Raw genomic sequence first — 14,317 nt, forward strand, 5'->3', positions numbered from 1 at the left:
CTGCATGGGGAAGACAGGGAGCGGAGGATGGGGAAGGTGCAGCTGCTGGAGATGCGGGCAGGGGAGGACTGAGCTGGGCTGGGCAGCAGCAGGGCTGGGCGGGCAGGGGGAAGGTGTCAGGCTGCCCAGCCCTGCCAACAGTGGCTCTGGTTCATACACAGGACACCCCATTCCCTGCCCTGTCCGCCCCGGGGCTGCCCAGGTGGGAGCGGGGCTGTGCTGCGGCTGCCCGGGGTAGATGCACGGCAGGGCTGGGACCCTCACGCCTGTCTCCCGGCCCCCTCTGTGCCCCCGCTGCCCAAGGTAGGACCATGCTGCAATGCCCCCAAGACAGCCAGAGCCCTTTCTCCATCCCCCCCCAGTTCCTGCGGAGCCGACAGCAGACGCAGCCTCTGGTCCCCTCAGCTGTCCCCTGCCCGGGAGCAGGGGCTCCCTGGGTGCCCAGCCAGGCATGGGGCTGGGAAGAAGCAGCACGGAGCTTTCAGGACTGTGACCCCAGGACCCTGCCAAGAGCCAAGGCACAGGGGATGTCATCCCTGGGAAGGAGGGTGTCACTCCCAAAGTGACACAAATGCCTTTTCCTGCCTGCCCCACTCCAGGTGCATCCCACTCTGCAGAGCCTGGGTGCCCCAGAGCAGGTGGGTGACCCTGTGCGGGGACCACAGGGTCATGCTGGCAGCGCGTGGGCACCTGGGTACAGGCACCGTCCCAGCGGCAGCCTCGGGGCAGATGGCAGCCTGGCCAGAGGGACGGGCCACTGGTGACAGTGCTGATGTGGCCCTTACCGGGAAGGACGTCCCCACTCCTCCCGGCAGCACCCTGTCAGCAAGCCAGGAAACAAAAGCTCTCTTTGTTCTTTCACAAACAACTCAAGAGATTGGGAAAGTCCCGAATTTCAGTGCTGGTGCAAGAGCTTTTGCAACTTCACTTCTCAGCCCTTTCCCAGATCTTGCAGGAACTTCCCTTCTTCTGTAAGACTGGACACTGTTTACCCTGGGGTGACTTCAGCCCTTTGAAGACACCACCTTGTCCCAGCCGCGCCGGTGCTCTGCCCGTGCGGCTCGGCAGGCAGCGCCGGGCGGGTGGAGGGGAGGAGGGCACGGCTATAAAGCCGGCAGCGCTGACGCTGCTCCCCATCCCGCCGGTGGAGCCGGAGGAGGCTGTGGGGAGATGAGGACCGCGGTGCTGAGCCTGGGGCTGGCCCTGCTCTGCTACCTGCATGCAGAGGCTGAGGAGCTCGGGGCTGCGGGGCTGGACAAGAGCGAGGTGATCCCTGGGGAAGGGGAGGCTGAAGCGGGGTCTCTGATCAACAGTGTGGGAACTGGAGAGGTGTTTTGGTAACTGGGGAAGCCGCAGCGACTGCTGTCACACCCAGGTGGGGGCAGTGACCCAGCTCCAGCGCAGCTGCCTCAGCAGGGATTTTAGTGCCCAGAGGGGATTAAACTGTCCCATGGCCTGAGGGTGTCCTGGCTCAGTCCCCAAGTGGGGACAGCCCCTGCCTGCTCCTCCGGACTCACAGCCCACCCTCACTGCCAGATTGCAGGGAAATGGCACATCGTCGCTCTGGCCTCCGACTCCGAGAGCTACCTCCAAAAGAAGGACGAGCTGAAGATGGCAATGGCCACTATCGCAATCCTGGGGGAGGGTGACCTGAAGGTCTCCTTTGCTATTCCCAGGTAAGTGCCAAGTTCTGTTCTTCATGGGCTTCACCAACTGACCTCCTCTGTGGACCTTCACCGGTGGGTCTCCACCTGGGTGCCTCCACCCAGCACCCACCAAAGCCCTGGGCAGGGGGTGAGGCAAGGCCACCAGCCCTATGGTTTGAAACAGGGGCTTGGGAGAGCTGCAGCATGGAGATCACTTCTTCAGGGCAGCACCAGCCAGGAGTGGCCCCACCATGGGGGCTGAGGCATCATGCTGCTCCCAGCAGGGATGCAGCAGGATGACGAGGCACCCTACGGTCAAACCTTTTCCAGCCTCATCCCACCAGCTCAGAGCACGTCACCCCACGGGGATGCCTGGGTGCCAGCACTGCCAACACAGGCACCCATTACTCCAAGGGTCTCATCTGTCCCCCCCACCCTGGCAACACCATCTCATTCCTGAACAGCGAGTCCCACGTTTGGGGCAGTGACCCAAGGAGCGGAAGGGGGGTCACATCGCCCCAGCTGGAGTTCCCTTCACTGTTTTGCAGCCCAGGGGGATGTAAGAAAAGAGAGTCAATCTACAAGCCAACAGGCGTCCCGGGTGAATACCACAGCTCTGGTGAGTGGGGGGTGCCCAGGCCCTGTGACGGGACTGGGACACAGCTCATCATCCCTGTGTGAAGCAGCAGTTGTCCCTGGGGATATGGCCCTCAGGGGTGCCTGTCGGAGGTCCTGGGGTGGGACATCCCTTTGTGGCTGGTCACCAGCAGCAGCCCAGGGCGGGTGACCCTCCAGCATGGTGGACCCCCTGCTCCTTACCTCTGGGAAGCTGCTCTAAGACGGACACATTCAGACTGATCTTAAACCCTGGGGAAAAGCAGGGTCATTCCGAAATGGGGCTGTGGATGAATGTTCCCAAGAGATGAAGCAAGACTGATTTCCCACCAGCTCCAGCTCAAGTGTTGATCTGATACTGGCTGGGCTACTCCACTGTCTGCAGTGACCATTCCTGACCCTCCTGTGTTCCTGTTCTCGTTTCTCTGCCCCGCTGTGGTCTGTGGGCTCCCCCCAGCCTTCAGAGGAGCCTTAGCAAGAGTTAAAATAGGATGAGGACAAACAGGACTGGGTGGACTGGCCCTGGCATCCTGATTCACACTCTTACAGCCCTTTTGCAGTGTGGGAGTTCTCAGGAGCACATAATTAAGTTTTTGCTTTCCTCCATGTTCTTTTGCAGACAGAGGCAATAAAACGGTGCAGGTGGTGGATACCGATGGCAAGACGTACGCAGTGATCTTTGCCTCCAGAGTGGAGGATGGGAAGACCTTGCACATGCTGAGGCTCTACAGTGCGTAACCAGTGACAGTCTGACTGGGGAACAGCTCAGAGGTGCCGGGTGCTTCACCGTGTCCCGAGGAGTCAGGGCCCCATGCGACAGACCCCTCCTCACCACCACCCTCCTGCCGAGACCTCTTGTGTGGGGCAGGAGTGGGGCAGGGGAAGGGGCAGTGATTTGGGGCTGGCAGGGGAGGGCTGGCAGGGCTCAGACTTCTGCACTGTGCTGGGAGTCCCTGGCCTTGGGTAAGTCTCTTGGTGAAATACCATGAGGAGTATGGGGTCCTGCTGCAAGGGGGACAGCAATGGTAGGGGTGGGAACAAAGAGAGGAGACACTGTGCTGATGCCAGGTCCTCTGCTTCATGTTGTCCCCTGGGAGCGGTGTCTCCTGTGCCTGGTCACCACTGCCCTTCAGGACCTGCACCACTGCCTCCAGCCTTCTCCCATGGACCATCGTCCATCCCATCCTCACCCAGCAAATACAGGGACAGGCCACATCCTGGAGCTAACTCTTGTCTTTGCCCTTAGGCAGAACCCAGGAGGTGAGCCCCGAAATCACAACGCTGTTCAAGACGATTGCGAGGGAGAAGGGCTTCACCGATGAGATGATCAAGATGCTGCCCAGACAGGGTGAGCATTGCCCAGCACCGTGTTGGGCTGGCTTGGTTGACGTGGGGGGGTCAGGACATAGAGTAGAGTAGGGCAGAGTAGAGTAGGGCAGAGTAGAGTAGGGTAGAGTAGAGTAAAGTAGAATAGAATAGAATAGAATAGAATAGAATAGAATAGAATAGAATAGAATAGAATAGAACAGAACAGAATAGAATAGAATCATTTCAGTTGGAGGAGGCCCTCAGGATCATCGAGTCCAACCGTAACCTAACCTGACCATGTCCCTAAGACCCTTATCTAAATGCCTTTTAAACCCCTCCAGGGATGGTGACTCCACCACTGCCCTGGACAGCCTGTTCCAATGCCCCACAGCCCTTTGGGGAAAAAATTTTTCCTAATATCCAGTTTAAACCGCCCCTGGTGCAACTTGAGGCCATTTCCTCTCGTGCTATCACTTGCTACTTGGGAGAAGAGACCAACACCCTCCATGCTCCAAGCTCCTTTCAGGCAGTTCAGAGATCAGAAGGTCTCCCCTCAGCTCCTCTTCTCCAGGCTGAACAGCCCCAGTTGGGGCTGCCAGCTGGGACCAGCTCAGCCCATCACTGCTGCCACTTTGTGGTCTGAGCTGGCAGGAGAAAGTGCTCTGGCTTGGCACAGTGTGGCTTTCACCTTGCTCAAGTTCATTCCTGGGTTGTCTATTTTGGGTGCTAAATGGGACCAGCCAGACCACAGCCCTGTACTCAGCCTTGGCCTTTGTTTTCACAGAGGAATGCAGCGTCGATGGAGCATAGGTGAGTTGCTGCAGAGCAACATGGTGTTTGCAATGTCCTCACCTGGAAATTGTCCCCCTTGGTGCACCAGCAAGGGTCACCATGAACTCCTTGAACTACTCTGGGGGCCGAGTGGTTTGAACCTGTGCTGGAGCTTGCACCCAGGTAGGACGCTTTGGAACTGCCCCTCAGTGGGGACCCCCAGGGTGCAGTTGCTTGGTGGTGAGCAATGGCATTTGCACCAAAACCATTGGTTCAGTGGAGAAATGGCTGCAGAGCTCATCCAGAAGCACAGACTGGGACACCAGCTCTTGCCAAAGTGACCTTGGGGTTGTAGACCCACAAAACTGGCCAGAGGTTGGATTGGTGTCTCACCATGCAAAACACACTTGTTGTTGGCCCACACTGGCACATGATCTTCCACCACACCGGCACATATTCCGTTGTAGGTGTTAGCTAGAAATCCATCACTGGAAGTGGCTCAACCTGCAGATCTGGGAGAAGAAAGCACTGGTTATGGTGGAGAGACCTCCTGAGTCCTCTCAGTTGGCCTTGTCACCTCCAGTACTCAGCCCACCTCTCCCGGCTCTTTTCTAGGAGGTAGTGGATGCTTTTGTTGAGCAATGCAAGACCCATGGCCTGATGCTCCAGCCTGCTGCTCTGCTATCATCTCCTGAGCTCAATGGCCAAGGCTCTGATACACCTCCTGCTCCTCCAGCATAGAGACCCTGCTTGTTGCCAAATAAACAGAAACTCATCTTGGAGCTTCATGTAACTATCTGAAGAGAACCTGGGGTGCTTGGGCATGTGGCTCCTCTGTTGTCCTCCTGGGGTCTGTGGATGGTGAATAGCCAGGGCTGAGCTCACCCAAATGAGGGCATTTCTGGAGCCCACTGAGACTTTTCCTCCTGGGTGTCTCCAGCGGGGATGCCCATGGCCCGGCAGAGGTGAGCCAAGGGGCGCATTGAGGCTGGAAATCCTGCCCGTACGAGGGGCTGGGTGGAGAAAGGCTGTGGGACTTGGTCACAGAGACTGAGGTTGGAGTTTGGAGGGCTGTGACCACCACCGTCCAACTCAGCTCCTGTCTGCTCACCCTGCTGTGATCGCAGCCCCCTGGAGACCCATCACGCAGCGGCTCAGGCTGGGCCTGGGCAGGGGCAAGACTCTGCCGTGGGACTCTCTCAGCCCATGGTGCTGCAGGGCTGGTGGGAGGTGGGATGCGAATGTCTGAATCCTCTGGACCAAAACCTGGAGAGCTGGTGTGGGGCTGCACGTGGTCTCTACCCCCGGGCATCACACAGAGAAAGCCCACCCTGGAGTCAGATTGTCTGCTGTGAATTTGTATTTCTGAAGTTGCACTCCATCCTTCCCTTCCTTCTCTCTTCAGCTCCTCAAATCCACCTAGGAGAAAAGCCACAACCTGCCCAGGGTAAACAGTGACCACAGCAAAGCTCCAGCCCCTCCTGCATGCTCATCTCCAGGGCCAGGGCAGTGCTCACAGGCACGGAGGTCTGTCAGGGTATGAAGCCCCTTGTTCTTCTCCTGGGAAAGGAAGTTACTCCAAATTCCTCTCCGCTGACCTTCCCGCCTTGTCCATCCCTGGTCAGTCACCCGGGTGTTTGTTTCAGCCTGGGACCTGCCCCGCTGCCGTGTGACAGTGGCAGGGACCAAGGGAAGCTGTCCCAGCAGCTGAGTGCCTCGTGATGTTCCCAGGTGCTCCTGCCTCCTCCCAGGCACTGGGAAATATATTTGGGAAACTGCCTCTCCTGATCTTGGTACTGAGTGGGGATGGGAGATCAGTGTGTCCCAGCAGCAGTGCAGCAAGGGACCTCACTGGGACTTCTCAACCCAGTGTCATCTCCGGCCTCTTTGGAAGGAGCCCAGGACTTCCAGCAGGAATTCTGTGTTGCTGTACTACTGTTCCTCGAGACCTGGACAGGCTGGAGGTGTGGGCAGAAGTTTAACATGATGGTGTTTAACAAAGGCAAGTGTAGGGTCCTGCACCTGGGGAGGAACAACCCCCGGCAGCAGCAGAGGTGAGGGGTGGACCTGCTGGAAAGCAGCTCTGCAGAGAAGGACCTGGGAGTCCTGGTGGACAAGAGGGTGACCATGGGTCAGCAATGTGGCCTTGTGGCCAAGGAGGCCAATGGTACCTGGGGTGCCTGAGGAAGAGTGTGAGCAGCAGGTCAGGGAGGTTGATCCTCCCCCTCTGCTCTGCCCTGGCGAGGCCACATCTGGAGTTGTGTCCAGTTCTGGGCTCCCCAGTTGAAGAAGGACCAGGAATTATTGGAGAGAGTCCAGTGGAGGGACACAAAGATGCTGAGGGGTCTGGAGCATCTTTGTGATGAGGAGACACTGAGAGAGCTGGGGCTGTTGAGCTGGAGAAGAGAAGCTGAGAGGGATCTGATCAATGTGATCAATGTGATCTCAGGGTGGGTGTCACAGGATGGACCAGACTCTGTTCAGTGGTGCCCAACGCCAGGGTGAGGGTCAACGGGCACAGACTGAAACACAGGAGGCTCCATGTGAACATGAGGAGAAACTTGTTTGCTGGGAGGTGCCAGAGCCTGGCCCAGGCTGCCCAGAGCGGGTGTGGAGTCTCCTGCTCTGAGACATTCAAATCCAGGCAGACACATTCCTGTGCAATCTACTCCAGGTGTACCTGCATTACCAGGTGGGTTGGAGGAGATGATCTCCAGAGGTCCCTTCAGCCCAAACCAGGCTGTGATTCTGTGATTCTCCCCAGCCGTTTGGACTGAACAGTTCGATATTTGCTGTGCTCCCAAGAGCACTGGTCTCACACACAGGTTTGCCTCAAGGCTTGTTTTTGGTACATGTATCGATGTAGATGAAAACATCCTGCTGCCAGCAACACCCTTCGCCAAGGTCTTTGTGTGACAGGGAGTCCTGGTGTCTCCACATCATGTTCCAGCCAAATATTTCCTTCCTGCCATGTGCAGGCACCACCCTGCCAGACAGCGTGAGATCGTTTCTCTTTGCCACCAGCATTTTCTGCTCCTCCTTTTGTCCACCTGTTTTCTCCCCGTGCCCCAGAGCAGGATGCTCACAGGCTGCAGCTTCAGATCTTTTTTGGGTGTGAGTCTCCTCCATGCAGAGCAGGCGGGGGGTCCCCACCTCAGCCCCCATGGCCCCTCAGCGGTCCCATCAAGCCTGTCCCTGTACCTGCTGCTCAGCCAAAGCTCCCCGGACGCTGTGCTCCTCTGCCAGCACCAGCCTTCAGCAGCTGGCGGGTACAGGGGCAGAGAGAAGCACACAGGAACAGGGCATTCCCCCAGCAAACCTTTGTCCCCCAGCAAACCAGGACAGACAACATTGTATATTTAAAGACATGGGACTTTTTTTCCTGGAATGTTTCTAAGGGTTTGTGATGAGGAGACACTGAGAGAGCTGGGGCTGTTGAGCTGGAGAAGAGAAGCTGAGAGGGATCTGATCAATGTGATCAATGTGATCTCAGGGTGGGTGTCACAGGATGGACCAGACTCTGTTCAGTGGTGCCCAACGCCAGGGTGAGGGTCAACGGGCACAGACTGAAACACAGGAGGCTCCATGTGAACATGAGGAGAAACTTGTTTGCTGGGAGGTGCCAGAGCCTGGCCCAGGCTGCCCAGAGCGGGTGTGGAGTCTCCTGCTCTGAGACATTCAAATCCAGGCAGTCACATTCCTGTGCAATCTACTCCAGGTGTACCTGCGTTACCAGGTGGGTTGGAGGAGATGATCTCCAGAGGTCCCTTCAGCCCAAACCAGGCTGTGATTCTGTGATTCTCTCCTGCAGCAAGGAGCTTCACCACCGTCTCTACAATCCCTTTTCTTTCCCACCTGCAGCTCCTTTGCTGCTGCCACGGGAGCGCGGGTGAGACGGGCTGGCCAGGACCAGGCTGGTGCAGCGGGATAACCTGTGTTCCAGCGGGCTGGTGGAGAGAGCAGAGGGGTGTTGGAGCAAGGGAGGTGCTGGACCAGCCTTTGTGTGTGAGGAGCAATTTGGAGACATGCAGCTGATGGTTGTGGTGCTTGCTGGTCATGTGAAACTATTGTCTCTATTCTAGACCTGAAATCTTTAACAAGTCTCTTTGCTCTCCCAGTTGTGTCTTTCATCCTCTCTCCCCCCCTGCTCAGGCCAATGTCCCTGCTGGGGTTGGGTGACCAGACCTGGACCTCCGCCCAACTGAGAGGCATTGGGTACAGCTCACATTTACATGGTGCCTTGTCCTGTTCCTCAGTCTTCTCCTCATGCTGCCACCTGCTGCATGCGGATGAGATGGTTTAAGAGATGTCAGCTCCCTGAGTGATCTTCCTCCCTCTTTCTGTCCCTCAGCCTTTCATTCATCCAAGTGAGGATCTTCCTCCCCAGCCTGTGGCAGTTTGTCCCCTACAAGGGTTTTCATCAAAGACCAGCTGATCAACACCCATATTTTGTTGACTCTTCCAGAAACAGCATATCTGAGGTGTGATTTTCCCATGTGAAAGTTCAATTCAGTCTCCTCTCATAGAATCATAGAATTGTTTTTGTTGGAAAATATCTTTAAGATCATTGAGTCCAGCCGTTAACCCAACGCTGCCAAGTCCACCACTACCCCATGTCCTGAGAACCTCATGTCCGTCTGTCCAACCCTCCAGGGACGGTGACTCCAGCACTGCCCTGGGCAGCCTGTTCCAATGCCCCACAGCCCTTTGGGGAAGAAATTGTTCCTAAATCCAACCTCAACCTCCCCTGGCGCAACTTGAGGCCGTTTCCTCTGCTCCTGGCGCTTGTTCCTGGGGAGCAGAGCCCGACCCCCCCTGGCTCCAAGCTCCTTTCAGGCAGTTCAGAGATCAGAAGGTCTCCCCTCAGCTCCTGTTCTCCAGCTGAACCCCCCAGGCCCCTCAGCCGCTCCATCACACTTGTGCTCCAGCCCCTCACCAGCTCCGTTCCCTTCTCTGAACTCATCCACTTTTAATTTCTCCATACACCACCCATGTCTGCCATTTATTACAGCATTTGTGAGTATCTGCCCACACTGCATAGAAGATCTAGTTGTCTGTTGTCTCTTTACCTCTGATGACCACTTTAAAAGGCAGCATATTTGCTTCTTCTGATGCTCTGGTGAAAACTAGAGTTGGCAAAGGTGAGTCTGAGCAGCAGTGAAAAGCTTGAGTTTCACACCTGATTTACTAAATGACTGAATGTCATCTCCTCTGCCTTACTGCTCACTTACACTGCTGCGCTGGCAGCACAGACCTTTCCAAGTGTTTGCAAAAGAGATGCTCTGCCTGGGACCCACCAAAGCTCCTCCGCAGCCAAGGCAGGTCCAGAGTTTCTTCACTTTTCCTATCAGCTTTTTTTCTTGGAACACTCACTTTGAATTTGACTCGCTACAGGACAAACATGCCTAAAGTTAAAATTCTTCACCCTGGTGCTTTTGAAGAAAGGAACATATATAAATGCAGATGTCATTCCTCAGTGGAGGAGTAACGGGACAAATTGTGGTATCTTCATTGTTTGTCTTATCACAGAATCAGAATCACAGAGTCGACTGGGTTGGAAAAGACCTCAGAGATCATCCAGTCCAACCCTTGGTCCAACTCTAGTCTGTTTACTATATCATGGCACTAAGTGCCATGTCCAATCTCAGTTTAAAAACCTCCAGGGACAGCGAGTCCAGCACCTCCCTGGGCAGCCATTCCAATGCCTGACCACTCTCTCTGTAAAGAATTGCTTTCTAATATCCGGCCTAAATTTCCCCTGGCAGAGTTTAAGCCCATGCCCCCTTGTCCTATTGCTAACTGCAATGTTGTTGTTAGTTACATTACCAGGGTCGTTTTACTGTCTTCACGTGGATGCAGCTTCAGCAAGTTTAAGAACATCTATCGTATTTCTGATCAGCTCCTTTAAATTGATTTAATCGTGCTGGCTTCCATTTAGGCATTCCCTTTGCAAAGTTGTTTAAGGTTTGTATTTGCTAACGTCAGCTTAAGTGCTCAGAGAGAAGCTAAGCTGGTCTTTGCAGACAATCTCTGTGCCATATGTGATATTTAATCCTCTTGACTTTCCAATTTTTCCCCTTTTAAATGAGACTGTATCGGATCGTCTCTGGTTCCGCCTGTCACGAGAACCGCGTTTTGATTTCAGCCACAGGCAGGTCCCGCTCACTGCTCAGGACCTGGGGGGGGTCTTGGCCACCCCAGAAACATGAGCCCACCAGTGCACATCCAACCTGCCCAGAGCAACCAGATGTAAGAGCCTCGTGAAGGTCCCTGTGTGTGTGGCGGCCGACAGCACTGCCGGCACCAGCTGGTGGTCTGGTCACCACAGCGGGAGTTGCTCCAATAACATCAGGTCTTGTCATCCATCTCAGATGGTGTAGCGTGAGACCACGGGGTTCCCGAGTGTCACCTGGTGGACGTCATGCCAGCTGAGCCTCCCTGACCCTTTGGGATCTGGGTGATGGGCATTGGCTCTCGACAGCACAGGCATAAATGATTCGAATTCCCACCGGTCAGGAGCGAGTCACCTATAAATTGCCAATTACTACTCATAGACACCTCTGTTCTGCTCTGAGCACCACAGAGGAATAAACACTGTTTTTTCTCCCTGGGACTAGAAGCCCCTGGAAGGGGAAAATACAGGTCCTGTCTCCAGTGGCACAAGCTCTCTGGGGCCTTTTCAGATGTTAAGACTGCAAAAGTTTAGAAACTTTTAATGACACCAGCTGAGACCCATTAGAAGTGAAGGAAAGAACTTGGTGCTGTGGGGCAGCAAGGTGCCCTTGTGGCCACAGCTTAATGAGGCACTGGCACCCAAAACACAACTGGCTCCAAATATTCCCACTTCTTCCAGGTGTTGGAAGCTGTTGAAAACATGTGCCTATTTTCACCCTGGATAACCTCAGGACATGGTTTAGATGGTGTAGAGTGAGACCACGGGGTTCCCGAGTGTCACCTGGTGGATGTCATCCCATGGCTGGCTGATCCCATGGCTCCATGGCTGATCCAATGTGGCTGATGGGAACCGTCAGGTGCCCTGAAGGTGGGAAGCAATGTGGCTGGGACTTCCCAAGCTGCCAGGGTCAGCATCTCCAGAAATGTGTGAAGGTGCATCAGTCCCCACAATGCCCAATGTCAGTGACAATGTGCAAGCTTTGGGGCTGTTACATCAGAGCGGACATTGAGAGAGGCCTGAGCAGCCCCCAGAATGGAGCAGCACAGCCCTCCTGATGTTCAGCCAAGGCAAATGCGAAGTCCTGCTGCTGGGCTGGGCTTATCCCGTGCAACTGGGCAAACTGGGCCTGCAGGGCGAGGGCAGCATTGCAGGAAGAGCCCTATGTATCTGGCAGGTAACAAGCTGAGCCAACAGAGTGCCTTTGCAGGAAAAGAAGCAGAAACACCCAGGTCTTGGTTAGCAAAGGGCAGACATCACCCGACAGAGCACTTGTGAGACCGCGCTGGGAGAGCTGGATCCAGTTTAGGGCTCCCCAGCACAGGAACAGCCCTGGCAAACCACAGAGAGCCCCGTGGACGACACAGAGCTGGTCGGGTCCTGGAGCACAACAGGTACCAGAGAGGCTGAGCAAGGGGGCTGGGCTGCAGAAGAGAAGGCAAAGAAGACATCTGGCTGCTGTCTTCAGCTGCCTCGAAGGATCTGGAGAAGATGCAGCCATGCTCTTCTCAGAGTGGTAGGATGAAGGGCAACAGGCACGAGTTCTGACACAGCAAACTCCAGTGAGACAAAAGGAGGAAGTTCTTCATCATGAAGGTGATCCTGCACTACAGCAGGTGCCCAGAAATGTGGTGGAATCTCCATCCTTGGGGGTATCAAACTGAGGTGGACAAGTCCCTGAGCAGCCTGCTCTAACTTTAAAGCTGGTCCTGCTCTGAGCAGGAGCCGGACCAGAGAACCCTGAGGTGCCCTCCAGCCAAAATCCTCCTGTGGCTCGCCAGGCCATGGAGATGTGCAAACAAGATGGATAACGAGGAACCCAGCTGAACACAGACAGCTGAGCACCCGGTGCTCATAGAAATTATTTATTCATTATTGACCACCCGTAAATTAACTATAATTTTGGCCATTACCAGGGAAGATGCCTCCTCCAAACACATGTGCTCTCAATGTGCTCTCAGCTCGCCCTCCCCTGCCCCTGTGGCCACCCCCCGTGCCAGACACCCGCAGGCAGAGCTGGGAGAGGCTGAGGCTGCTGTGGTGAAATAGGAGAGAGACTGTGGGCTCCAAAACACACTTGTGTGCAGTGGAAATGGGAGGAGGGGTTGGGTTGGAGGGGCAGGGAGAAGTGCCACATCAGGGGGCTGCGCTCCTGGTTCTGGCCAGCATTCCCATTGCTGTCACCTCCACAAAGACATGGATGTCCTCCCGCCCTACGCTGACCCTTACAGATTGGTCCATCTGAAGGAAAACTTCCTTGCAGGTTCCCAGATTTCTCAGAGGTGGAAGGTCTCAGAGCAGCTGTTCAGAGAAACAATACACTTTACATTGCTAGAACTCCTTGAGTCACTCGAGTCTAGATCAGCTCATCCAGAAGAAACCAAGGTTATCCAGCAAAGCCAGGATGTTGCAGAAGTGGAGAAAACAAGCTAGAAGAGCAAAGCACAGGCTGAAGAGCCAAACTCTGACATATTCCCGGACTAAGGCTCTTGCTTAAAGATGTTTCTGAACCACTTTATCTGTAGAGCCCACCACAGGACCACAACTCTAGGTGTCTTTAACTGCTAAGAAGTTCAAAGACAACTCCAGACCTGCCCCCCAGCCCTGGCCGCTGGAGGTTTGAGGCCCTCAGGGGTATGTCCATGGTCACTGTCACATCGTGTTCCCTCCAGTGTGCTTCTCGGCTCCCGCAGCATCCCGCAGCATCCCACAGCATCCCACAGCACTGTGCCTGTGTGGAGCAATTATGGAGTCTGCTGTAACAGGGGATCTGTTCCCAGGTGCCTGCCAGGAGTATATTGAAATCACCCCCATGTCCCAAACAGCTGGTGCTGCCAGACACACCTGGTGTGAAGAGAGAAAGCATCTTCAAGGTAAGCTGTGCAGGCACTGGGTCACTGGTGTCCCCAACGGCTGTGCAGGTGAGTGTTTAAGGGCAGGACAGCTGGAGGATCACAGAATCACAGGATCCCAGCATGTCAGGGGTTGGAAGGGCCCTGGAAAGCTCACCCAGTGCAATCCCCCCATGGAGCAGGAACACCCAGATGAGGTTACACAGGAAGGTGTCCAGGCGGGTTGGAATGTCTGCAGAGAAGGAGACTCCACAACCCCCCTGGGCAGCCTGGGCCAGGCTCTGCCACCCTCAGAAGGAAGAAGTTTCTTCTCGTATTGAAGTGGAACCTCCTGTGTTCCAGTTTGTACCCATTGTCCTTTGTCCTATCACTGGTTGTCACCAAGAAGAGCCTGGCTCCATCCTCCTGACACTCACCCTTTATATATCTGTAAACATTAGTGAGTCAGCCCCATGCCAGGGTCCTGCGAGGTCAGCTCTGCCCAGCTCTGCCCTGTGTCCCCTCCAAAACCAGCAGACATGGGTGTCCTTGCAGTCCCTCTCGTGTCCCAGCAGCCAGATGAGGACCTGGGTGCCTGGTACGGGTCTCAAAGTGCACAGCACCGCCACTCTGCTGCTCGCAGCACGGCAGGAGCCCTGCGCTCCTGCAGACACGCTCTGCCCGGCTGCAGACTGCCCCTCTCCGCCGGTGCCGCAGCATCCTTCCCGGCAGCATTCCCGCTCGGCCCAGCGTGCGGCTCTGCGAACACAGCGAGACCGCGGCTCTGGCTTGCGCTCTGCACGCAGCAGCACCCATCAGCTGCTCCCGGGTCCACCTTGGGCTCACTTTTCTCATATTAGATTGGATTGCGAATCAAATGCAATTTAATTAGCAAAAAGGCAAACAGGCACTTCCAATGACTGGCTGATCACCCAGCTAGTGACTATCAGATCAACAGATTTAATTGCAAACCC

General features: G+C 55.4%; 1 protein-coding gene across 1 annotated transcript; it reads left to right on the top strand.

Annotated features, from left to right (window-relative positions):
- The first annotated feature begins 986 nt into the window (after nucleotides 1-986).
- Nucleotides 987-5,122, top strand: LOC102092317 (extracellular fatty acid-binding protein). Its single transcript, XM_005513672.3, has 7 exons — nucleotides 987-1,266; nucleotides 1,537-1,676; nucleotides 2,195-2,265; nucleotides 2,881-2,991; nucleotides 3,508-3,609; nucleotides 4,354-4,379; nucleotides 4,956-5,122. Exons 1-6 carry the CDS (start codon nucleotides 1,171-1,173, stop codon nucleotides 4,377-4,379), a joined length of 546 nt encoding a protein of 181 aa, XP_005513729.1. The 5' UTR covers nucleotides 987-1,170; the 3' UTR covers nucleotides 4,956-5,122.
- Nucleotides 5,123-14,317: the final 9,195 nt, after the last annotated feature.

The sequence above is a fragment of the Columba livia genome, chromosome 19 (genome assembly GCF_036013475.1).
Source record: "Columba livia isolate bColLiv1 breed racing homer chromosome 19, bColLiv1.pat.W.v2, whole genome shotgun sequence".
Taxonomy (NCBI): domain Eukaryota; kingdom Metazoa; phylum Chordata; class Aves; order Columbiformes; family Columbidae; genus Columba; species Columba livia.